The sequence below is a fragment of the Spea bombifrons genome, chromosome 1, assembly GCF_027358695.1.
Source record: "Spea bombifrons isolate aSpeBom1 chromosome 1, aSpeBom1.2.pri, whole genome shotgun sequence".
Classification (NCBI taxonomy): Eukaryota; Metazoa; Chordata; class Amphibia; order Anura; family Pelobatidae; genus Spea; species Spea bombifrons.
The window spans coordinates 36718703-36746390 of record NC_071087.1 but is presented as its reverse complement, the minus strand read 5'-3'; the positions used below and the strand labels follow the sequence as shown (position 1 = coordinate 36746390).

At 38.6% G+C, this 27688-nt stretch overlaps 1 protein-coding gene across 1 annotated transcript in view; it reads right to left on the bottom strand.

Annotated features, from left to right (window-relative positions):
• Positions 1-488: 488 nt before the first annotated feature.
• Positions 489-27688, bottom strand: part of LOC128482862 (sodium/bile acid cotransporter 7-A-like) — a 47650-nt gene continuing 20450 nt past the window's right edge. Inside the window, exons 2-8 of the mRNA XM_053458860.1 lie at positions 24381-24416; positions 20117-20200; positions 16052-16217; positions 14982-15033; positions 14297-14370; positions 3828-3973; positions 489-780 (exon numbers count right to left, since the gene is read on the bottom strand). Coding sequence (XP_053314835.1) covers positions 742-780; positions 3828-3973; positions 14297-14370; positions 14982-15033; positions 16052-16217; positions 20117-20200; positions 24381-24416 — 597 coding nt within the window. The 3' untranslated portion in view covers positions 489-741. The remainder of the gene's footprint in view (positions 781-3827; positions 3974-14296; positions 14371-14981; positions 15034-16051; positions 16218-20116; positions 20201-24380; positions 24417-27688) is intronic.

Here is a 27688-nt window from a genome sequence, read left to right as displayed (position 1 = left end):
ACGTGTAGGGTAGATTTACAGTGTCAAAATCTTCTTTGTACATCTGTCAGTGTATTACTATTGGGTTAGGGTTGTAGCCATGTGTACAGAATCAAGGGGGTTTATGCACTAAGAAAAAGACTTGGCAAAGATCATTTGCAGCTTGTTCTGCAGGAAGAGCCAAGCTAGTCCTGTATAATATATACATACAAAAATCCCCATTTTGGGTGCTCTGTGCATTCAGACTGCTTTATTCCAGAAGACTTGTTTGTTTTTACTAGCAGACTTGGATATTGTATAAATAGATAAGTCTAGGGTTTCACAACCAAAAGCGTACTTCGTGAACAATAAAAAAAAGTTTTTACCGGCATTTTAACAGAAAAATTATATGCAATTTGGAACTGTAAAATAATTCTGAATTAAGGGTTGAAATACTTGTAAGACCCCAAACAGCATTTCATTATGAAATAGAAGGCTTTTTTTTGTACTGATACGAAAATAAGTTAGAAGACTTTTGATATCTTTATTTTCCAAATAAAAAAATACAAAGAGATGATGTAAGACTAAAAATTCTTTGTAACCATTAAGATAGTTTGAAAACTAAGTATTTGCCAGATGAACCCATAAGGCACTTAGATAGATGAATCTTTATTTAAAAAAATAAAATATGCAGTGAACATTCCCAAGTACAAGTCTTTTATGTGATGTTTGTATGCTTGTATGTACAATATTGTACATATGTACACTTCTTCTCTCTTGCTGCTATAATGGGATTTTGGGTTGTCTTGTTAACTTCAGTGCCTAAATAAAAAAAAAACAAGAAAATGATTACACAAAATATAATGGCTTTGTTTTTATATATAAAGCATTGCCTGCAGAGGTAGTTTTAGCAGAGTCTGTACAGACGTTTAAACAGCAACTGGATGGATACCTGGATAAACATAATATTCAGGGATATAATCTTTAATTATGCAAAAACGGCTTATTGATCCAAGGAGAAATCTGACTGCCATTTTGGGGTCAAGAAGGAATTTTTTTCCCTGGTTAGTGCAAAATTGGAAAGAGCGAAACTGGGATTTTTTGCCTTCTTTTGGATCAACAGCAACAAATTAACAGATATAGGAAAGGCTGAACTTGATGGACGCATGTCTTTTTTCAGCCTATATAACTAAGTAACATTGGACTTCTGCTAAAGACTCCTCCAAAATATACTTTGTAAACTTCTGTGAAATTAGCTACTGCAGGTCACAGAACAGCAATGAAGTTATGAGCTTCTGGCATGGACTGCGGCCAGAAGGAGCCATTAGGACCACTGGTGCTTTATCTGATAATAAGTAATGGCATTGGTCGTTGGTGCTTACAGGAGCGAAATCCAAGCCTGCGATCTGCATGCAAGTGCATTTTACATCACTTCATGTATGTAACACCATGGGAAGTTCCCTAAGCTGGACTCAAACTCATTTTGGGTCACCAGGATAAAAGAAATAAGAAATACTGGCAATAATCGCATGACTTATAGCTTTAACATGTGAACTCAGTGTTTAATAAATTCACCAAGTTCTACACCTTATCTGTGTGCTGCATTCCATGTGGATCAATAAGCTGTATTACACACATTAACAATAAATAGATATTCCTATCTCCATATATATCTTGGTTTATAGGATACACGTTTTCTTTGGGTTTAAGGAAATTGAATTGTATTGTATGTAGGACTCATTGCATAATAGTCGGCCTTTCAGTTGTCCCAATAAAAGTATATAACTGTGCTGACCTTTGACAACATGGGCAATGTTTAACTGATAAAGCGTCTAGAAATGTAAGGGCTTTAAGTAGAACATCCATACTTGTTGGAACATTTGTAATAATGTAGACAAAGAAAAAGAAAAGTCACTCTGTGTGTGTGAAGTCAGTAAACAGTCACACTTTGTGATTTACTTACAAAGACTTCCTCCACTTTGAGATTTCAGTCACATTTCAGAACTAGAAATGCAGTATTCAAGGCTCTAAATATTTAACATCAGTCCCACATTAACAGTTGGCATAGGTGTCATGATTCAACTCAAAGAGCCACAGGGGGCAAAACAATATTAGAATATGCCAGAGCCGTATTCTTTGTGATTGACTTAATTACAGAGGAAACGGAAAATAGATATCAAGTGTCTCTCCTTTGTATGGGAAGAAAAGAAACGGTTTAAATAGACATCTTACTTTTCTTCTTGTTTTGAAAGCATCAAAAGAGAATTCAAATATCCCCCAACCTTTCCTTGGGGCTCTGCACAATCATGATACATTACTCATACCGAACAGGAGGATTTACTTTACTGTTTCTACGGCCCGACCCGCTATGTGGAACAAACTTACTCTGACCCAGAGAAAGGTAACTCAGGAAGTGCCGGAGGGGCGAGCAAGAACACGGCTCACTACTTTGACACTTAAGACTTAACTCGGAAGCTCACAATACTTCGCGACTGGAGAAGGGGCAGGCATGTGCATGTATTTTAACTTTAAAAATGAATATAAAACCTAAAATAATCAAAATATATCTCCAATCCCTAAAATGTGTTTTCCAATGCAACACCAAATTAAAACTCAAAATGTTTTGTGTTCTGTTTAAAGAACTTTACTGATCTGACTTACTTTGAACCTCACTTGGAGGATGCCGCTGAAGTCGGTTTTAGCCCTGTGGGGATATGCTTAAACTGCTCTTTGTTAGCAACTTAAGTGTAGCACATTGAAGAGTCAAAGATTTAAAGCGACTGTTGGAAGGATTTAACTTTCCATAGGGTTCCCTAAGTTTCCAGGTGTCATGGTTTGAAAGACTATTTTTGCTCCGATTAATCCTGTTTCCTGCCCAAAAAATACCTTTCGTTTTGCGTGTGCAATGCCTAATACAGAGCCTTACGCATGCGAATCAAACTGCAGCCCAGTTGTTGTTATTGTGCAGGTAAACCCATTTTGGTCATTTATGGAATTGCACATCTGTAGCCACTGCAATACAACTGAATATCTGAATGTCCCATAAGATCACGGACTTGTCACAAGAAAAGCACCAAAGTCTGAAGAACAACGCCTCTGACATTTTAGGACAGAGAAGTTTGATCCAGGATGATTCGCACTTGGTGGGTAGAAAAAAAAAAAAGACTCCTGTATCTACAGAGCTGCAGCTGCAAAGCCGGGAACTAAAACCCATCTGTATAATGAAAGGAGGGTCGTGTTAAACTACAAGCTGGGAAGTAATTGATCCTGACCCTTTCACGCATGTGATCCCGAGAAGATCCCTAAGGCAGCAGAAGATTTAAAGGGAAATGGAGAGAAGACCTTTGAACATGAGCGACATACTGGGAAGTGCGAAACTGTTGGCGTAGAAGCATATGGCACCCTGACCTAGTACTAAGCGAGGCGTGTGTTAAAACAGCAGCTAGTGGAAACTAAAGGCTAGGTAAAGGCAAGTCCAATTTTTCTTCCACCTCCAACATCCTGGATGAATATTAACTGCTAAGTGGAATCAGTACCAGAGAAATCACAAGCATGAATACTGTCCAGGGACTTCGTTGGGATCTAAATGGCGGAGGGATAATTGTACTAAGGCAGCTGACGTGTTTCTGTCATGGAACTCGGCTTTGGACACCATACAGTATTTATAGCATGCAGAGATTGCCGGACAGTAAATGGTGCTGGATTCCCCATTAGGCAAGATATTCTTAAATATATAGTACTTGCTGTAACTTGAAACACATTATTTTCTTAATATTTTTTTCATACAAAAATGTAGTTGATTTACTACTAATTCTACATCAATTTACATGTATTTTTGGGGAATAAATAGGGTGAATTGTGGATCTCACCTTCTGTCTGGAAAGCATCCACGATTTTATTGTTGGCACTAACACACTTCCAAGAAGTATCTGAGCTGGGTGATAAATTAGCAGCGGGACAGATATGAGAGAGAGGTGCTCATATCCTGCAAATACAATCTTCAGCATCGGGATTCCTGAAAATAAATAAAATGACTCACATTAGTAATTGACATAATCTCCAGTCTGGTCAGATCATTGTTTTGAATTAGACAGATGTTAGTAAGTGTGCACATATTCAAACTTTATAAGTATAGATTTTTATTAAATCCGTTAAAATCTATTTTAACATACAACACAAGTCAAATGATATATATATATATATATATATACACTCAGGGATGAGCAATTCGTATAGCCCGACGCCTGGGACAAGCAGTTCTGCACGCTGGTCAGCTGTTCTTTCTTTCCCATTTAGCCTTGCTGTATATATACACACTGCATCTATATATACACACTGCATCTATATATATATACACACTGCATACATACACTGCATGCATATAGAAGCACCGGCGGAAGTGGTGGGCAGCAGCAGAGGTTGTCTATGTACTTATACATACACACAGCACACATATACACACTGCATATATGTATATACATACTGCATACATACACTGCATGCATATAGATACACTGCATGCATATACACACACTCTGCTTATATACACACACACTGCATATACACAATGCACATCACATTCACTGCACACATACTCACTGCACGCATACACATACTGCATGCATACACTGCATAAACATATACACACACTGCACACATATTTATTCACTGCACACACACACACTACACTGCATACATATACACTCACTTTGTGTATATATATATATATATATATACACACATACATAGACACTGCATACATATATACACACTGCATGTGTATATACACACACACACACACACACACACTATACATACTGCATATATGTATGCACACACACACACTGCACATCACAGATACTGCACACACACACACACTCATATATATATATATATATATATATATATATATATATATATATATATATATATATATATATATATATATATATATATAACCAGTGCATACACACTGCATGTGTATATATATATATACACACACTGCACACATATATACACACTGCGCATACACATGCTGCATTTAAGTATATATATATATATATATATACACACACACACACACACACTGCATTTACGTATATACACACACACACACTGCATTTACGTATACACACACACTGCATGGAGTATATATAAACACACACACTGCATGGAGTATATTATATATATATATATATATATATATACATATATATATATATATACACATATACACTATGTGTATATATTTATAATTTTTTTTAGGGGGGGGCTCCATACACACATACGTTTAAGAGAGAGAAGGAAGAAGTGTATAGTGTGATTTGGTTAACTGGACAAAAAGAAAAATATTTTGTCTCTCATACTTAAAATCATGTTATCACCAAAGCAATATGAACGCAGTAAATTAATTTTAATTCTTTTACCAAAGAAGGTACCAATTCTGAGTCACGATGGATGACTGCAACGAGACTTTACTAGGTGCCATTTGACTTTATGGAACTGAGCACTATGCATGCATTTAGAGGGACCTTAAGCTGTCATGTGGAAAAATGTTTATAAAACATTAATCAAAAATGCCTCTTTAATACAATACACTGCCTGGGAAACGTTAGAAGACGCATTTTGCAAATGGATTCTATTCTGACTAAAGTAATTTGAAGCAGGCAGAATCTCCCCGTGCTGTAGCCGTAGCACGACGCAGGCAGAGCGCTTCCCTGCGCATTACTACCTGCTTCGAACACTAGGGAAATCACTAATGTACAGCGTGCCATATTTCCATGTCACACATGACACATTTGTCTAAAATTACCCAACAATTTTTGACACCGCAGTATAATCCATAAGCACATCTTTCAACTGACATCTGCCAAGCAAGCGTTTCAAGTCTGGGCTCCTTTTCTTTTTTTTTGGCAAGAGCACAGCATTTCTTTTATCCTATACCCAGGATGGAGAGAAGACAGAACTGAAGCATACCTTTCATTTGTTTTGAAACCTTAAACTGTTTTGGCTCTGAAACCCCTTCAGCAGTTCACGCGTAATATCATAGGATATTTACAAAGGAATCATTTACATTCCTATAGAGTCTGATTTTGGTAACACAGATATCGGCCTCTAAGAGAGTTTGTCCGATTAAAACCAGACCTATTGTTCAATGAGATGGCTCCCTGCATTCGAGGAGTTCACCTGTATGATGTCATATCGAGAGAGGAAGAAAGTGGGCAACTACCTTGGCTCATTCTTCCACCTACGAACTGGTGAATGTGTAAAATTTTTTTAATTTATATGAAATGTAGTCAAACAATGGTCAAGCTTGAAATGTGCAAGAATAAGGGCTGCGTATCTGATAAAAGTCTGAATCCTGTGAAACTTATAATAAAACAGCCAGTTCTATAAAGGCTCGGATTCTGTATCATGCGAGAAAAGCATGTAAACTCAGCGATAGGTAAACGTAAGTAGAATTTAGTTGCCAGTTAAATGACCCTAGAGACTAAAAGCAGGTGCCAACAACAAACCCTTTAGAAGCCACAACTAATTGGCCTTTGGATTATGTTTTTCTCCCCCTCTATATCGGGGACACTTCAAAGATTGGGAAGCCTATGTATAACAAAAAATTGTAATGCCATTTTTCCTACAGCTATTAATTGTAAATTATACATAGTATCTTGTGCCCAATGTGAGCACTGGTTAGACAAAATATATAAAAATATATATAAAAAGATGGCCAAGAAAAGAGTCTTATTTTACTTGATTACTAGTGTGATAATGTGTGAAAATGCTCTAAGGGCTTATTGGACAGGCCAGCCTTGCAACTTACAGAACACAAGGCTATTCATTATTTCATAATTATTTGATAACGTCAGATTGAAGTTGTCTTTAGAAGTACTTCCCACTTGCTCTTTAAATGGCACTGCAGATAAAAGCTGCCAATGCAGTCCAGAAAGCTCCAGTTCTTCCCAAGAAATAATGAGTAGCGTAGTGATTAAAACAATGCTAACAAGGTTCATCTTATGCATTCGTGCCACAAGGAAGGTATACTTATTACAAACGGTTACAGCATTCCAGCATACCCTGTGAGGAACGAGGAAGGAGCGGGCAACATGGCACCAAAGGGAATTCTTTTTTAAAATAAGGAGAATATTAAAGCAGCTAATTAGCCAGCGATCACAGGGACACTGGCACTGACCCCAGCAAGCCATGTTTGGATATCACGGCAGCCTTTATTATTAGCATTTAATTATTCAGGCCAGTAGCACTGCTGCAGCAATCAAGGCTACTCGACAACTAGACACGTAAAGCTTATTAAGTTAACTTTTATTTAAAATAAAATGTCTAGGAGGTTGGTTTACCTAGTTCTAGGTAATACCCCTTTCATTTGGATGCATTTAGAAACAAAAATTGCATTTACAGTAAAGGTCTAATTTGTTTGCAAAATAAATCTAACAATGAGACCAACTCAGAATACCCAATCAACGTAACCATGGGTTTTTGGTTTCAACTCACTGTCTTCACTATGTATTACGAAGGGCCAACCCTGGCAAGTTCCTCCTGAGAAAAACCCCTAATGCTCCAATTCATTGAAATAGGGGAGATGATTTTCAAGAACTAATCACTGGTTCTCAAAGCCCTTGGAGCAGCAGAAGCTTATTGGGTGCTTCGCAACGTATAGAGATGTTGTGACCACAATTCTCCTGAAAACATTCCTACCAACTCCGAACTTAGTGAAAAAGACTCAATATCTCATATGAGATGGTACAACCATTATGGTAGAATCTTTTGTACTGTAAAGTAACAGAACAGGTAAATCCAAAACTAGCGCACCACCAGGATCCCAACCTTTTGCTCCGGAACTAAGGAGCACAAATCCTTCACTTTGCATGTCAAAAAACAGCACATGACATATTGTAAATGATATTTAAAACATGGACGGACTGCACTGATGTTACAATCTGGCCCTTTTGTTGATCTGCTGTAAGCTATTTGTAAAAGGCTAAAACTGTATCAGCATGAGCTCTGGGCTTTAGGAATAAATAAACCAAACTTCTCACAACGCAAAGACATCTTTAAGATAACAAGTGTTTAAAAATGTAACTCTAGCGGCCAAAGTACTTTATAAAGAAACAAAAATGGATGCGATATAAATGCTCTACTTTATCTACAAATGCTTCAGGATATGCCCCAGCAAAGAAGGTTAATGCCATTAACAATTTCCTCTTAGAAGTCTGTTTATTTTATTCTTTTTATGTACGTACACGTGTTACAGAGACATATAAACGCGCTGTCATTAATGGCAGAGATCTGGCTTTGAGTGTCTTTCCCCATTATGCGTATTTCTTGGAAGATACAAACCAAATAAATAATTGGAGGAGCGCAGCCCCGAAATGACAATTGTTATTCATGTGTCTCTTTGTTGCGAGCCGAGATTGAAAGATGTACACTTCAAGTGAAAGCATATCTCTGGGGCGAGATTCTTCAGTTCAAACGCAGTAAACAACTGTTGTTTCTCTGATGCTCACTTTAGTACTGCTGGAGGCAAACTTTCTAAATATTAATAAAAATCTACTGCTTGCGCGACATACAGATGAATAGGAGGCATCAGGAAGCGGAGCCTTTGGTGACATATCTGGACACATCTGAGAAACACTGCAATCAAAGGATTTATATTCTGCTGGGTTTGAGAAGGAAGGGGGGCATTTTCACATTTGTGTCACAAGGGGGTAGAGGACATTTCAAAACAGGGACAGATTTAACTCCTTTCAGTCCTGCATATAAGCCGTAAACCTTCAAAATTGTTCACAGGGCCCCAGTTTGAAAGCTTTCTGTGTATGGACTGACTTTGCAGGCACTTACCGGAAAAATAACTGACTCCCTGATGTTGCAGGTCTGTGTCTTTAATAATGTCAGCACATGCATCTTTTTTCCAAGACCATCTTTGTGCGTCATTAGATTGATCTAACGGCTCACATTGTTAATGTGAAGGGTATACCTCTTCAGGACTAACTGATGAACCTGCTGCTCTTTTGTCCCAATTGCTACACACACTCACATACTACTACAACAACATCACATTCAAAGAGTGAGAGCAACATATCACATTTATCATGATGGTTTTATCGTAAACCTCTTGGCTGACACATCATGACCAGCACTTCAATCACGCTCTGCCTAGAGCTCAACTTTCTCCTAATGGCCAAATAGGCCCACATCTCTCTCACCTCATCTGTAGGTTCTATAAATCTCTCTTCTGCACCAGTCTCATGGCCATGGATACCTGAGAGCACCCGATGAAGTGCTAGCCATCATCCCAGACATACATACACTACACATTTTAATACACTGATATAAAATACTCCATGCCGCATCTAGGTTGGTCTATCAGGCTATGCATGACTTATCAGGCATCAAGTACAGGAGGTATGTGAGAACATGTATAACAATCAAACCCAGTATCCCATACACATTATCTGAAGAGGGTTTGGATTATATTTTGTACTGATACACCATCCCCTTCCAATAATCTATTACAGTGCTAAACAGACTGGAAATTGCATCTCAGCATCTTACTCCGAACTTGGTGCCACCAAAATGACACTATACTACACGGAAAATATTTGTTCCTTATCATAAAAACGTACCTACTCTAAAATGCTTTCCTGTTTCATTTTTGAATGTCTGAGCTTTGAAAGCATGTCTTCGGATTTTCTATTTTAGTGTGACAAGCTTGATATTTGCCTTATTCAGCATGTGAGCAGTGCAGACAATAGCGGAGAGCCAGCCATATGTAGTGCGGCTTCTTTTTATAGAGGCATGACAGTGGAATTCTTCTTTGAGGCTGTCTCCATCATGCTAAATGAACTCCAGGGAACTGCTTCCCGCCGTGTTCTTCAGCTGGATTAGAAGAAGCCATAGCTCAATGTCATTTTCAATGTGAAGTCTCATAATTAAAGGTCAAATAGTCACTTCATCCGCAATCAATCAATAGAAAAAAGTACTAATATCAAGTACTAATCAATCAATGGCAAAAGGACTAATAAAAGAAATGAATCATGTGTGTGTGTTTAGATGTTCTTGTCTGCCTGTACTGTAAAGAGGGTTTTAAAAAAAAATATTTTTTTAAAAAAGATCACCAACTACAGATACTACAATGCTGCCTATTGAACCATTTCAGCAATGATCAAGATCATTTGCCCTGGAACAGCATCAACGCGGGAGGTGCTTAGATATAATATCTTTTGCGTGAGGGCTACAGAAGGAAAACAAGGAAAGCAGTGATGGGTCTTATTTGCATGGTAAATGTCGGGGGCTGTTGATCCTTGTCAGGAGGAGGTTATTAATGCTTTATGTCATGGAGCTGCACTGCTCTGGCCTACGGCAGCACGATATATAACAACGCCTAAATGGACTTGGAACAAGATGGGGTCCGTCTTAGGGGTCACAACATTACACGGTTCTACTTGCCGACTACAGCTTCAGTCTAAGCCGGAGGGGTCCTAATCTAGCACCATATATACAGCCTGGTGGCAGCTTTAGGAGACTCTGTATAGAATCCGGCATTATAGTTATAGTTTCTGACCGATCTACCAAATCTGGAAATACCTCAAGCATTCAGAGGCATTATAGATATTCATCTAAATCAGTGAAAAGGTTTATTTACAGTAAGAACAATAAAGATGTGGAATTTACTGCTTGCAGAAGCTGTGCTATCAAAATAAATTGATGTAGGCTGGAATTGTATTTTATTTTATTTATTTTTTTTGCAAAGAAGAACATACTGGGATATAACTGGTTACAATAAAGTTTTAGATAGTTGATCCAGGAGGAAACCAGATCTAGACTCAAAGGAATTTTCCCACTCCTTTTAAGACTTCAATAAAAAAAAGCCTTTCTTGTGGATCAACAGTCGGGTTAGCTTAACGGCCTTGTACCTTTTCTTCAATCTAAATTACTATGTTAAAAAGACCATTTATCACATATGGGTATCTTTAATCTCACACAAGAACAAGGACCGAGTCTTTAAAGAACAAAAAACAGACATCATGGGCAAAATGGCTCTAATGTCAAATTATATGTTTTTGTTTATCTAGTGAACTATATAACACAACTTCTGTTATTATTATTGCCAGGCAGATTTATTGAGACAGAAAAACTAAGTTTCGACCTCACAATGAAAAAGACCTCATTGTGAGGTTGAAAAGTGCCTGGAGCCTTTGTTTACCTACTGGATTTACTGGGGAACTGGTCCTTCCTGGCACAGTTAAGCACCTGGGTTCCCTTGGAGTGTGCAGGTTCCTGATTCTGGTTATACCTTACATAATGTCATAGTAATTTAGGTTAAAAAAACATCAGCCTAAGTACATCAACCTTGCTGTCGATCCTGAAGAAGGCAAAAAAATCCACTGATGCAATTTCCAATTGTGCCTCAAAAAGACAGATTCCTTCTTGACTCTAAAATTGGATTTCTCACTGGGCCAACAATCCACAACTATTCTTTGCTAAAAAAAATTGTGTAACATATCTATCGAGTTTGACCACTCAACATCTGGGGGCAGTGAATTCCACATCTTTATTGTTTTTGGTGTAGAGAACTCTTTTTATTGCTTTAAAGGAAAATTACTTTCTTCAAGTGCTTGGATGACCTCATGTTCTTTCATCAGTCCCATTAATGAACATGTCATCAGAGAGCAGCTGTATTGTTTGTGTATGTAGTTGTATAATGAGATCATTTGCACTTTATAACTAAGTGTTATAAATAAGTTCCTTTCCTTGTATTATTTTTTAGCCCACATCTGCACTGTTTCAAGCTCCATAATGTCCCCTTTTGAAGGACAGGGGCCCATATCTGCACTGCAAATTGAAGGTCAGGTTTTACCATTGACTTATTAACTTATCTTTAAGTCGTTTTTAACCCAGGTGCAAAAAAGTTTCTTCCTATTTTTAATATACACAGTAAACTTGTATGAGGAACTGTATAGAACATTTTAGGAAAATCCATATAAATCACATCTACTGAAACACCATGGTCTATACTTTTGCTCACTTCTTTATAGAAACCAATTAACCTAATCTGACAGATCTGTCCTTCATAAAACAGTGCCGACTTACTAATGATAATATTTTCCTGTATAGTATCCCTTGGCAAGCTTTCAACTAAGTTTCCCACCACAGATGTGAGGCTCACATGTCTGTAGTTGCCTGGCTTAGCTTTTGATGCCAATTTGAATATTGGTACCGCTTCTGCTTTATGCTAGTCTTCTGGCACCCTGCCAGACAAGAGACAATCCTTAAAGATCAAAAGCAATGGCCTGGCTATTTTGAGGCAAAGTTCCCCAAAGTACCTCAGAGGGAGAGGAGCTGAAGAGAAACAGAAGACTCCCTTCTCTTCACTTTTTGGGTCCTGTTGCTCATGAAGACCCTGGTATTTGGTGAACAAGTCCAGTGTGGTCAGTTCACGGCCACCACAAGCTGGGTCAGGGTCTGATTCAGTCCTAGCTCAGTTCGTGCCCCTTCCAGGCTCATGTGACCACCATTAATATTTAGCTGGCAACACGGAGTGACAGCCAAGTATGGCCGACAGATACATGCATGCGTAATTAATCGAATCAATAAAGTATAAATATATGTTACTGGAAGGTGAACATAATCAGTTCCTGGTGGGAGAGTATAACCACTGTTAATATTTTCAGGTATTTATAATTCATACGGTACTCCTCCTAAATAAAAGTGGAAACATAATATACTATTCTGAAAGCTTGGAGATCAGAAGATGTGTGCAAGGTTTCAACAGCTGCCAATCCTATTGCCAATGCAGCACAAAAACAAAGGCCTAATCAAAGGGAATAGTATCCTATCTCTGTGTAGTTCCAGCAGACTATGAACAGGAAGGCCAAGCCAGAAAAGCAGACATACTTAACAATTAAAATACAAGAGAGTACAAAAAAAGCACAGCAACTACAACATGGAAATCAAGAGACCCATTTAATAAGCACACTATAGGAAGACAGCTGCAATACGATAATGCTTAAATATATTATATTCTACTCACAATATTTCATATTCAAAGTTATTTTGCACATTATTTCCCTGATTTGTGTTTTTTGCTCACTATTAAAAATGTTCCACATCTGATTTATAACTGCTGAAGTGCTCATGTGTATTTTCTCTTCAGACAATGCCTTTTTATTTACTGTGGGGTACATTTTATTCATCAGACACAGTCATGCTCCACGGGACGTGACACGGAAACCAGTGTGTGGAGAAATGCTCACCTCGGTTATGCTCATCTGGTGTCATTTCCAATAAACACTATACAAATATAAATAGCTGGATTCCGAGATCATCACAAGCTGCAATGATTTAAACCACCCAACCACTTGCAAGGTGCAAGTGTTAAATACAGAGCTGCCATTGCGAAAAGCTTTTCATGCTACACAGATAGCTAGTGAAACCGATCGAAGTGGAGGTCAGTTTTAAGCCAACAAACCTCACAAAGCACAAGACGCATCTTAATATAGCATCATACAAACTGTACTCATGGAAGATGACAAGACAGATATCTACTTTTTGCGACCGGCGACAAACTTGTATTATTATTGTTATTGGAAATATAGTATATAGTGTAACATTTCTACATACATAAGTTTTTTTTTCATGCTCAGATGTTTAGGTCCAAACTGGCAAATAACTTACTTTTATTGGCTGATCCAACACATTTATTAGTTGTCTGCATGTAGAATGCAGACACCGCTAAAACGTAAGTGTGCAGCATGCAGCGGTGTGCATCCGATAGCCACACGCATGTCATTTACAGGTGCCAGGGCCTACTTACGTTGCCATTCTGCTCCTGTCTCAACATATATAAAAGTCTCCAGGAACAATATTTGCCTCATTTGATATGTGCTAGAAACATCATAATATTGTCTAGATATTAAATATGTGCATTTAAAGATATTAAATGTGTCTATATGGGAAACGGTCTACATACTGTCTGAAGCACAAGAGAAAACATTTAACCCCGTAAAAAGGAGGGGGAAAAAAAGATTTGCAAATTCTTTCTTCATTTGTGACACCACCACAAATTACCTGTTCTCTGTTGGATTAGCTGATTAGCTGATTTGCATTCAGTAGAAGCAAATTCTTGACCCATACATTTTCTGGGAATTCTGCTAGCTCTGTGTATTTACACAAAACACTCTCATAGACTCCATGCTCCCTGCATGTTTAGGTGACAGGTTCTTTAAATGCTTTGAAAATAAAATATCAAACTCTAAATATATAAGAGCTGCATTAATTATTCTTGGGGATAACGCATTTCACTGTGTTGATTTATGAAGCTACTTACCCAGAGTTAGGGATTTATGTGTAGAACAAAATACTATTGCAACCGTGTCCGCTGGAGTAAAACCGCTGTTTTTACTGCAATTAAAAAGGAATATATAAAATAACAATATTTTTTAATAATGATAATACAATTACATTTATACAAATACAAAACAGATGTGAGAGAGATGTACAATGAAACATCGCATAGTAAAAGGGGGCGTGGGGCTAGCAGCACTCTTGTCTATGGTGTAAATGTGTCTATTCAGAGCAACCTAAGGGGTTACGTTGCCCCTACTCACCATTATAGCTCTCAATTTTTAATTAAGGAAAGGGAAAACAAGGAGATGAAGACACCAATTACATCACCATTAGGACACTTATTCTTTTTATTCTTAAAGGGATGTGTTTTCTTTAGTTTTTTTACCCAGATTGTTAAAGCCAAACAGCCACCACATGTAAAATCATTGACTTAAATGTATAATATAATTCTGTATGCATATATATATATATATATATATATATATATATATATATATATATATATATATAGTCTCCACACACACACACATATCACTAGTTCTGGAATACTTAAAGAATAACTACAGAAGGAGGTCCTGACAGGTTTGATCTGTGGCATCCCATATAAATTCATATTGATAGTGGAACGTAAAACTGATACTGTAATACATAATAAGTATGCATACCTGGTGGAAAACAGGAATGTTAAAAGCATGAAGGCCAACTGTATAAAAAATACTGAAAAACAAAAACACATTTTTATTAACAAACAGAAAATCCAGTCTCTATAACAAGCCACATGTACCAACGAATATGTTTTTCTGTTATGAAGCATGGAGTAATATTGGAGAATGCTGGTTAATGACTATAAATCCCATTAAGGTCAGACAGAGCAGCAGCGGTGTGTGTGAGTGTATGGACCGCACTGTTCTTATTTTGAAACGGCACGTGGAGACAGGAGCCTATCGTGAACCGTAAACCTGAGGCTGCCCACACAGTGGGTGCGAGCAACCAGAGAGAAAGCTACAGGAGCGGTGGGATATATATATGTGTTTGCATTAGATATAATATGTATGTACGGATGTGTACTTGTGTGTTAGAGAGCACGGATGTGTACTTTGAGTATGTGTGTGTGTGTGTGAGCATGAATGTGTAAAAAATCATAAACAAAGTTGCACTACATATTAGTACTTATAATTATTGTTATTATAGTTTCTGTGGTTTCAAAAAAGCCCTACTTGTCCAGAAACAAATGTACATAGAAGATGGGAATAAATTATATTAATTCCAAAAAGTATCAGATGTGCCATCATAGATTAAAACAAAATGTATTTGGCAGGAAAACAAGAAGTATCCAGACTCGATCAGAGCAAATTACTTAAGGCTTAGATCATTACAAAATATTTGCAAAAATGATTATTATTAAGAGCTGTAAATGCCAAAGTTATGCCCAAGTGTCAAAGGTTAACACTTGATAGTACAGACAGGGAATGTGGCCTTTCATGGTTAATCTGTCACCAATGCAAGCACTATGAAATCATCTGGTTTTTAATCTGATATACAACAATGGAAGGAGGAGAACAATAGTCACATTGGTAGGCTTAATAAAGTTATCCAAGAATGTTATAAAAAGTGCTGAACAGCGAATGTCACCACACCACTATATAGATTAAGAAGAGAAAATGTGTACTATAAGTAATTTTTTGACCCAAAATTGGACGGGTCAGCCAGAATGAAGAAAGAATTGTGCACTTACTTATGAATACAATCACAACTAAGCTAAATTTATCCAGGTCGATGTTTGGATTAGAGAATGTGTCACAAAAGGTTGTGTAGATGATCATGAGGAGGACACAGCTGCTGATGGCACCGAACGGAGGCTTCTTCCTCTCTAGCCAGTCTTTAATGTATCTGCGCACAATCTGAACGAGAAAGAAGTCAACAGGTTAGCTCTTTTAGTGCAAACAGGGACCGCCAACTTGGGCATCACAAAGTGAATTTGACAGCAGAAAGACATAAAGAGGAGAGAATAATTTGAATGACTGCCACAGAGGATTTCAAAAGCTTCCCAGCCGCTATAGTCTTATTCTGGGGAATTTAACATTTTTAGTGCAACTTCCACTGGGCACATGTAATGAGAGTATATCTTCAACTGCATTCAAATCTATCCTTAATTATGTCAAATGTTCTTTGCTAGCTGTCACCGAGACAAGCCCATTAAGCCTCCCTGATGTTTATCTCCTCTGCTGAAACTAATGGATGTATGTAATTATCACAATCCCTCTTGCATCAACAGACAATTCCGAGAACAACTTTAGGAACCTTAAAATTGTGACATCTTCAGGAATTTCACGACGGCAGATAATCGAAAGTGATCCATGGAACGCTTTAATATTTAAAATGCCAGGGATGCACCAGAAGTTTTTAATTAAATTATAACTTATGCTAGAAAAGCAAAAGTGTATGTGTTGGGGGAACTTAAATAATTCAGAGTCTGAATATCTGGCGTTTTCATAAATCTAAAGACAAATGTCATTTGAATTCTTCTAATACAATTAATACAGGAGGGAAAACCTAATCTCCACCTGCGTTAATTCATTAGGAGAAAACTTCACAAAGCTCTAAAACATTTTTCAAAAACATATGTGCTTAGAAGTATTCCATTTTCTTTGCAGGTTGTAGTATTAGTGAGGACTCATACTTACTAGATAGGTTTCAGCAAAGACATCACTTTTAACTAATGTACTCTATTAAGCAAAATAAACAGATTCCAGAAACGTATAACCAATGGCTTTAGGATTTGCATCTTACACGTGTTGCAGGTTATCATGGAAGGACAGAGTGAACGTGTGGTTCAGACAGGCTTTTGAGACAAGCAAAGAGTTGTATCAATGATGTCACTACAACCTCAACCGTGGAGCTCCTTTAAGAAGCTTTAGTCCTGCAGCAATGGCCGGACTGTATGTCCACATATAGATGGTGGAATTTGTAATCCAAAAGAACTGGATAACCTCAAATATATATATATATGACATTCAAGAGCAGCACAGCTACTGCAGAGATGATTATATGGTGTGGTCTTTGGGTGGTTTCCAAGCTCTAATCATACCCCAACTAGGAAGGGATCCACTGTAAATGATCCATAGACCACCCCATATATACATTTAGATTGGTTGCTGTGATCGGTATCCCTCTGCTCAAGAGGAGAGCACTCACTGTGGCCTTTTATTGACCTTCAGGGACAGGCGTCACACACGGCTGTCTGAAGCCTCAAGGCCAAATGTAGATTTTACTAAAGTGTAAAAAGGGTTACATACATTAATTGAACCTTCAATAAGAAGGGACATTATTTCATGTGGATGGCACATTGATGCTATCCCCTACAAACACACGCCATGACCAGGAAGACTTTCTTTTATTAACCAGGAAAAGCAATCTTCCATCTCTACGGCTTCAGGAAAGGGTTTTACATGTTGGATAAGACTGATTATTGAACCAACCACCAAGTGGTTTTAAATGAAATGAATTCAAATATAATACAGGTGTAACATAAATTAACCCCTGATATGCTGTAAAAAGAAAAGGGAGTCTGAAACGGCAGGACGCTGTAATGTGAAGTCCAATATACACTGCAAATCTAATACATGTTAGAGTTCTTTATTCACAGATATTTTACATGTCCTTTATTGCGGGGAATAAAAGACATTTAACTGTATATGAGCCCTATTCGTTGTTTAATGATTTGGTTTCATCATGTATTATTTACAGAAAGGCATTAACTAAAAATGTTATGGATCCTCCAAATGAAAATTTAATTCTTGCAACTCTTGCAAGAACCCAAAAGATCAGTGGAGAGGGTGCGTTATGGGCTGGTACGTGAACTGGAGGTGTATAAATGAGCAAAGCACACTGACATTTATTACACACTGGACTCGCTACAGTACAGAGGGGAGGAATAATACAGTTTAATTTATTTGGTTGTGAGATGGAACCATTGCTGCTTACTGGAATATGCTACCGGTTTATAAATAAACAATCACAATGGTAGTCTCTATGTTCCTTAATGTGGTCTCTGACAGCTGTTATGAACCATTGCATGCTGGAGTCTAGACAGGCATTGTCCAACTTGCTGAAAAAACACAACATTAATAACGCAATATAATCTGACAATATTATAAACTGGGGCAATAAAAAAAATGAAAAACTTTCATCTTGGACAACACTTTTACCAGTGCTGGCATGCAAAGCTTCACCGTACCAAATATTTGGCATCCTACAGCAACATCCACTCGAGTACCAAAAGGATGGACATCACTCCCCCTGTAGTACCCAAAAGGTTAATCACTGGCCAAGCAGCTAGAGAATGCATGAATGATGATGTGCAGACATGCATTTTATTATTTATTCATGGAAAACAGTGGGTTTTGGTGTGCTTCTTTGAAAAATGTTCAAACTGGTAGAATATACGGGCGCACTGTGAAAATTCTATGTCATTAACATTTAATCATAAATTGCTCTTTAATATAAAACATAAAATAAAGGTCTGTCACAAGCACTTTTATGCAGGAGCAGAAGATGGCATGAAAGCAGGATGGGAAATAACATACTGCAGTGACTATCAATGAAACCGTATGTTATTTAACCCATGCAGACCCTGTGTACATAACATCTTCTTATTCACATTTACTCTTTTTATAGGATTTTTTAAATTTATTTTTATTTTAGTTGAGAACACTATATGACATTTTTTTTTTTTTTTAAAAAACTAGCGGTGTGAGTGTTTTTCCAATTGTAAATTTTTTTTCTAATTTTATATATAAAATCATACACACACATTTCATATCTATCTATCTATATAAAGTATATTTATATATATATATATGCACTGTAAGAAACAATATTGATTTTTGTTACCAAGTAAGGTTTGGTTTATGCACCTAAAGTACATTAAAGATTGAAAAGTTTGAAAGCACAGCACCAGGGCCTTAGTTTTCATATTCTTTCACACAGCAAAAAATATTTAGAACAATTTAATGATAAATTGGCATCATTTTAAAAATATATACTTTTCACATAGTGCTCATCTGCATAAAGAATTGAGGCGTACATGCATGTTTATTGTTATTAATTATATCTTTTTCCTATTTCATTTTTTTTTTTTTTTTTTTTTTTACTATTGCCATAATATTATATATTAATGGTTAAAATGTGATTCCACTCTACTTTCCCGAGGATGTTCACAAATATGTCGCCCGGCTTGCTATTTAATATTGATGATCTGAAAACTAAATTAAAAATACATGATGTTGGACTAACATTGCTGGTGACATCTGCAGAGCTTTGAGCAAGAGGCCGTTCATTAGACACCTCCAGAGGATAACTTGGATGTGTTCAGAATCTGATGTGTCACCCACAATTTTATCCCAGACTAGCTTGTTGTTTGCCTGGTGACCACGGCTGCTTTTCTTTTATTGTGAACACAATCCTGAGGAAAATGGAAAACGACCAGGTTCTGCCATAATTACAAGAGACAAAGCATCTGGAAGCTCAAACGGCAAACCTACGTACTTCGAATATATCCACACATTGTCATTGTTTCATAGTATAGGAACATATCTCTCCATATGTTATATTTTTGGGAATATTTTATACTTTATGAAATGATAATCAGTTTTATTTCTTTTATGGACGTACACATAAAACATCACCGCAGTCTGACTGGGTAATCTGGGGTTTTTATGCTTTGGTCAAAACCCAGGTTACATAGACAACACACATGTTTAGAAAAAGGAAAGTAGCCCAAAGTAAAAGGAGAACATACCTGACCGATGATCAGCGGAACAACAACAGTCATGAAGAGCTGGGAGAATATAGAGGTAAAGGGCACTGAAGACGATGATCCCAGCTAAAAGATGGAAAAGAAAGAATAATTAGGCTTAACAAATCTGGCACTGGGTGATGACATTATACACAAAAATCAAATGTGAATTTTAAAAGGACATATAAAAAATAAATATATGTTCCAAAGCACATGGTCTGTGTTTTGGTAAATGAAAGTCCACTCTTTCTATATCGAAGATTTTTTTAGATAATGAAGTGTCACACGGGTTATGTGTCAGGACCAGAGGCGTATCTAAGGTATGACACCTATGGCTAGAAGTACCTAGAAGAACTGATGATATTTTGTGGGCAAAGGGAGATGGTTGATTTGTTTTTGATTTTTCTTTTGTACTGTATGGTTCTTGAAGATCGAACATAAACAGTCAAAAGCAGTCTAGGTTTTCTGTCATAGGATTTCAGATGCGTCATACTAGGTAATTTCTAAAGGTACACTGATTGGAAGTGTTAAAACTCCACTAGGTTTTCTTCCAAGACATGTATGTACTTTTCACACTTTTATTATAACTTGGGCCTAAACATGCATCTTAACATAAATAATGCATCCTTTACAATGGTGCTAACATTATTCTCTATGTGAGAGAACATTACATAGCTGGCTCACTTTAAAGGGAAAGTGAAATTAATATTTTATATTCTGTGCACAAAAACAAGTACAGCGGTGGGAAGATGGAGCATCATATGGCCCTCAAAATAACTGTCCTTTTCAGTCTGTCTATAAGGTAGGAAAATGATTTTGAAATGTTTCTCAATAAATAAGGTCTAGCTCTTGGTTTACATACAACAGTGGTTTTAATGTTTAATTACGCTGAACATTTCTTCACACTTAATTACTTGCTGACATCATGTAGCATGTTTCCAAACAGAAGTACATGAATATATAAAATCAGAAAAGGTAATTGTTTTCACAGGACTGTCATTATGTACCGTAATGGATGTAAACGCAGACAAATGTAACCCATAGCTGAAACCTGCTCTTGAAGCAGGAGATTCTGCTGGGCACGTGAACTGCTATAAAAGCTAGTATTTTAGGGGCTACAGGGAGCAGAAGGGCAGTTCCAAGCAGAGATATCTCTATGATCATGAAAGAGCTAACCAAGGCAGACCTCCACTTGTACCTGTGTCAAATGATTCCCTCTACAGAACAGGATAGGTAAAGCTCATGTTGTTATGCAACATCCAAACAGCCGGCTAAACAGTGGAGACTATTGGCTGAAAGTCTATGATTGCGTTTTGCAGTGTTCATTATATACATAATTATACCCTCAATGCTGTTAGTAACACATTGTCACGCCCCATCCAGGCTGCGGAGCTGCATATTTCTGGTTTCCCCTGTCTCGCTACAGTTCCCCCTTTGCTTCTTTGATTCCAGTCCTGCTCTTAGCTTCAGCTCCTGTTTCCGTTTTAAGGGGTGCCCCACCCGTTTTTATGCTTGTCTCAGTCTGCAGTCTAAAGGTGTGTCCTTCTCTGTTCTGTGTATAGATTACATGTTTAGTTTCAGCTTATTAGTGATTCAGTAAGCAGGGTTTAGTTTTAGGACCGACCGATATATTGGAGTACTTTGGCGTGGTGGTTGGCTAAGCATTCTATGGCCAAAAGATGTGACAGAATCTCCAATTGTTATCTTATAGTCCTAGGCTAGTCCTGTATTTATGTGTGTTAGTCTTTTATGTGCCTTTGCCCTCTTTTCCCTTAATCATCTGAGGATCTCAGTTCCTCTTTCCATGTCCCAGTTAAGATATCCAATCCTTGTTTAAAGAAGAAGCGTCTGAGGATCCTGGCTCCTCACTCCATCCCTTGTATGCAATGTTCCCTGTCCTCTGTTGTGTCCTATACCATGTATGTCTTGTCTGGTTAATTGTCTTGCTTTGTCTCCCTGTCCGTTGCCCTGTACCTTGCTCGCTCTATCCCATTAACTTGCTATTTTTCTGCTGTTACTCTGCTTAGCTTCCCTAATCCCAGCCTGCAGAATCCTGCACATTTGTCTAGAGAGCTATTTCTTATGCCTGCTCCAGGGTGCCTGCAGGATATCACTTTGTTTTGTTCTGGACAACATCCGCTGCTATGTCAGGGACCTGGTATGTGGCTGCACAACCCTAGATGCTCAACATTCTGGAGGGTGCAGTCACCCTGCTCTAGGCCCTGTCCAATGCCGCTACTGCGCAAAATCTCCTGAACACCATCTTTGGGCACTCTGGGTCATTACAGTCATCTGTATGGACCCAGTCCCTGACACACATACAGCAGAACCGATCCCACAATCACTCATGTAACACATGCGACGTGACTCATGTGAGCCAATCCCTACCCACGTATGCTGTAGCAATGCCGATACAACATAAAATAAAAAGATGAGAAGATGAGTGTGTTGGGCTCTGAGGATCTGCAGTAGGAGTGCAGAGAAGTCAGACAGTGAAGGTCCCAAGAAGAGAGTAACAGTAATAGGTTCAAGGTTCTTACTCCCCATATCTACGGTAAAAGATTCTCTCTACACAAGGAGACAGGTAAGAGTCAGTGTTGTTGGATGACACCTAACAGATGTTGGCAAACAGCTCAGTCCCTTCAGTGTTCAGTCAATCGGTGTTGGTATCTGCAAGACAGATGCTCTAGTTTGGCATGTTAGTCTCCAGGTGCATCTTTCAATCTATTAATCTTTCTATGGACATGTAAGCGCCAATTAGTATTCACAACCAAATAAACAAATGCACAAACGAGTAGTGCAATAAAACAAAGCTCATATATAGTGAGCCGAATAATGATGTTATGCAATGCTTTCCCTACTTGTTCACAAAATAAATGCAAGTAGTGGGACAAACAACACAAAATAAATTTAAAACCAACAAAGCATGGAATACATCTTGCTTATCAACTAGAAACAGTGTTCTCACAGCACAATTATCCATACAAACTAAATCTTCCATAAAAATAACAACTCAGGCCCAGAGATTGGCAGGTTTGCAAAAGTCAAGCCTGGCTTATTAGGCTGCAGTCTGAGCCAAGTCTCCCATCACATAGATGAGGACACTGGATCACACTTTCTCTCACTGATAACTCGGCTTTTAAGCTCCATCCAAAACACCATGTGAGGTATAAAGGCCGAGACTGGCCAGAGCATGGTCTGCAAGGCCACTTATCAATACCAGTGATGCTGCTGTTTAAATATACATAATAATGTATAGATTATCATGTGCCAGTTGGTCAGGCCAATTGTAGGTCTGTCCATGACCGCAGGCTCTCTGACTATAAAAATATCACCAATACCCTACTGATCCACTCAGACTACAGACGTTTCGCACAGCTTCCATATAGTTGGGCTAGAGAACATGTACTAGATACATATGTCAAAACAAAGAGTTTGGGGATTTTTTCTTGCAAGTAGAGCTTGACTGGGCCTGTAAAAAGCATAATTATATCAGCGAGGAAATCTCTTAATTTAACTATTCACTATACAGTCAACCAAGTTGTTCTTTAAGCAGAAGCTCACTGAGGTTGGTCCTTCGCAATATATAGTGAAGTCTGTGGGTTGTAACCACAACTCTTCTGTGAACTGCCACTTTAGTAAATAATTCCCAGCGTCGGACAGGTTTTCTAAACAGGAATCGTGCGTGCTGAGCAATAAAGAAATGCCTTCTCTAAAGGTACTTTAACCCACTGACGATGACTACAAACACTTCACAAACCGCATGCGGCCTGTGAGGGCATGCTGTCTGGACAGCTAAGGGGATCAATCACCCTGTTAGCTGCTTGTTCACTACACATTCCTGCACCTGTATACCATCTGAGGAATGGCATATAAAAGAAAGAAAAATGGAAACAAAAACACAAACAACAACAAAAAAACCCCGTAAAACAAGTCTCAAAACACACATATAAAAAGGCGTGTGTTTTGGAAGCACAGATAAACATAAACATGTATATAAAATATAACAAATCACAAAATGATTATAGAAAACAAAACAAAACACAGTCATCAAGGTGGGGTCGGACAATATTTAAATAATCTATAATGTATAGTTCAATAAAAAGAAAACAGCTCAGATTGTATTGGTTTCAAAGGTATATGGTAAATAATAAATCAGTTACAATAGATGGAAAAGAAAATTGAACAATGGGTTGATGAAGCTTCATCAATGTTCATGTATGGATGTCCAGGAAATTAATAATCCCAAAAGGTACATAATACTTACAAACAGGAGCAGCAGCAGTGGAGTCACAACAATGCCCTGCAAGAAGAAAGTTTCAAACGTTAGGAGAATTACAGATTGGCTACACATATTACTAGGATGTAGAGCTGAAACAACGAATCGATAAAATCGATAATAATCGATAACGGAAATCATCGATAACGATTTCCGTTATCGATTAATCGAGTGATCAATTAGTTGTTGGAGCACTCGGCTCCTTTTACTTACCTCCGCGAGCGTTCCCCGCTTCTGCTACACGCTCTGCAGTCTCCGCCTTCTTTTAGCTACGTGACGGATGTGACGCGTTCCGGAGGTAAGTATTCTTCATGTCTATGTGCACGGATCGCACAGAGCCACTCGCACAGAGCGGTTCGCTCTGTGCGAGTGGCTCCACTCGCACAGAGCGGTTCGCTCTGTGCGAGTGGCTCCATTCGCACAGAGCGATTCGCTCTGTGCGAGTGGCTCCATTCGCACAGAGCGGTTCGCTCTGTGCGAGTGGCTCCATTCGCACAGAGCGGTTCGTGAGTGTGGGTGCAGGGCAGAGTGGGGGTGGGGGTGCAGGGCAGAGTGGGGGTGGGGGGTGCAGGGCAGGAGACTGGGTGCAGGGCAGAGTGGGGGTGGGGATGCAGGGTGTGAGTGTGGGTGCAGAGCAGAGTGGGAGACTGGGTGCAGGGCAGAGTGGGGGTGGGGATGCAGGGTGTGAGTGTGGGTGCAGAGCAGAGTGGGAGACTGGGTGCAGGGCAGAGTGGGGGTGGGGATGCAGGGCAGGGTGTGAGTGTGGGTGCAGGGCAGAGTGGGTGCAGGGCAGAGTGTGAGTGTGGGGGCAGGGCAGAATGTGGGGGCAGGGCTGGGTGCAGGGCAGAGTTAGAGACTGGGTGCAGGGGCACAGTGCAAAGTGCTGGGTGCAAAGTGCCAGTGCTGGGTGCAAAGTGCCAGGGCTGGGTGCAAAGTGCTGGGTGCAAAGTGCCAGGGCTGGGTGCAAAGTGCAAAGTGCTGGTGCAAAGTGCTGAATGCTGGGTGCAAAGTGCTGGATGCAAAGTGCCAGGGCTGGGGCAAAGTGCTGGGTGCAAAGTGCTGGGTGCAAAGTGCCAGGGCTGGGTGCAAAGTGCTGGGTGCAAAGTGCTGGGTGCAAAGTGCTGGGTGCAAAGTGCAAAGTGCTGGGGCAAAGTTTCTTGAACAGTAATAGTCCACCTCTTTTCAGAATGTTTGGGGTTATTTTGTTTCATAAATATTGTGTTTGGGTTCTTGTACTTTGAAAATATTGTTTTTTATTACATCATAACAAAATAAGAATGTTAATGTAAATTTTAAGTTGTTTTTTAACATCCAGTTCATTAAATTCTTTTAAATAAACGAAAAATTTGCATATTGTTTTTTTTTATCCGATTAATCGAAAAAATAATCGGCCAACTAATCGATTATTAAAATAATCGTTAGTTGCAGCCCTACTAGGATGACTGACAAACATGGATTATTTGGTCCACAATGTACCCAATATTGATTGCCACACCATGATCTATTTACCCACAAACTCTAAAGCATGGCTTCCTTCCAAAGACTTAAACCGATGTATACAAAAAGCTTAATCAATAAGTAATCTTATCTTGGCAACATTATTTTATAATTGAATTATGTTAAGTCGTTTGGTACAATGAAATACAATGTTATCCAAAGTAGACACTTAGCCTAAACATATGCATGAATGTAACACGGTTAGAAGTGTCAAAATGCATACACACAAGAAAGCAAATGCACAATGTTAACTTATTGCAGATTTATTGTTTGCTGCAGATGAGGCATTACATCATAATGTGATGACACTAGTATACTAATCTATAAAAAAAGAAAAAGAAAAAGAACCTATGCTCAGCTGCTTGCATGAGAACTGAATGTTTTAAGTCCCTGGTTTTGCTATACATTCTGAAGGGCCAGCCATGGTGACCTCCTCTTACACGTAGAGATGAAAATGTTCAACTGTTCTTGTTTTAGTTATTGCATGCCTGTAAGGGTTTATTCACTAAAGTAGGAGCTGGTACGAAAGCGTGGTTTTCTACCCACTGAAACCAACATACATGATGAATGGCCATCCGTCGTGAATTTTGCCTGCAATAAAAGCTGTGTTGGCCCTGCATAATGTGTAGTTAAACCAGAGAGGTGACATTAAGGAAATCTTTTTGATATCACTATACATTATGCAGGGCCAGCTGAGCCCTTCTTGTAAGAGAAATGTTGATGGCTATTCATTGTGTATAATGGATTTAGTGGGTCGAAGCCAGAAATCTCCAGCAAACTCTCCTGCCAACACCTGCTTTACTGAATAAACACGACAATCTCACATCATACGTACAGAGTGGAAGCTGGAAGGTTGTGTTATTTATAATGACAGGCTAGATTAACTAATGCTAAATTCTGGGCAGCTGCGAGGAACAGGGGGTAACAATGCCACACAATGCATGTACCCGCCAAGCTCAACAATACTACAGGAGTTGAGTGACCCTTCAGACAATCAGAGTCCTGAAAAGGTTAATGTACCGTAGACAAAGCAGTCAATACACTTGAACACCCTAGCTGGGTCAACAAACCTGGATTGGGCTGGGCTGTCCAAATACTGCCTGGTTGCATAACACAGAAAATGTGGGGTTAAATCAATGTTGGCCCCGGTCTTGCTAACTGACCCCAAAGTGATGTCCCAAATGTTAACTTATCTTTCCATTGTAGTACCCTTTTACACAAATGAGCAGGCTGAAAAGTTTAACGACTGCTCCAAAGTATGCCAACTTACCCTATTAGTCAATAAAGAGCAAACACAAAGTCAACACTTTGCATTAGAATACAATGTCTCATGAATCTGCAAAAATGCACTTGCTGTAATTTACATGGATTTTTTTTCTCTTCTCATTTTAGTATCGGAATTTAAGGTGTCTTTTTTAGCACCGCTAAAAATGAGCGAAATATATTCAAGCAGTCTTTCACATCAGAGGTGCAAATGGATTTCCTGAAAGTTTGACAGCAGACAGGAGAAGGGACCCTCTTTGCACCATCGCCAGTGCTGTTCGAGAGATCAGCTTTGCAAATGACTGTAACCATGACCTTGTATAGAGAAGGGCACATAATGATTGTGTACTGGAAGTGTAAATACACACGTTGTTAATATACACGTTTCATTTGCAGATGACCGGCTAAAAGTGCATTGTGACTGTTCTGGCTACGGATGAGGATGTAGCAATGGATTTAAGAGAATGGGTTCTGTCTCCTATAGGGCTAATATGTGCCCCTGCGTTCCCTTACACTTTAAATGCATTTAGAAATGA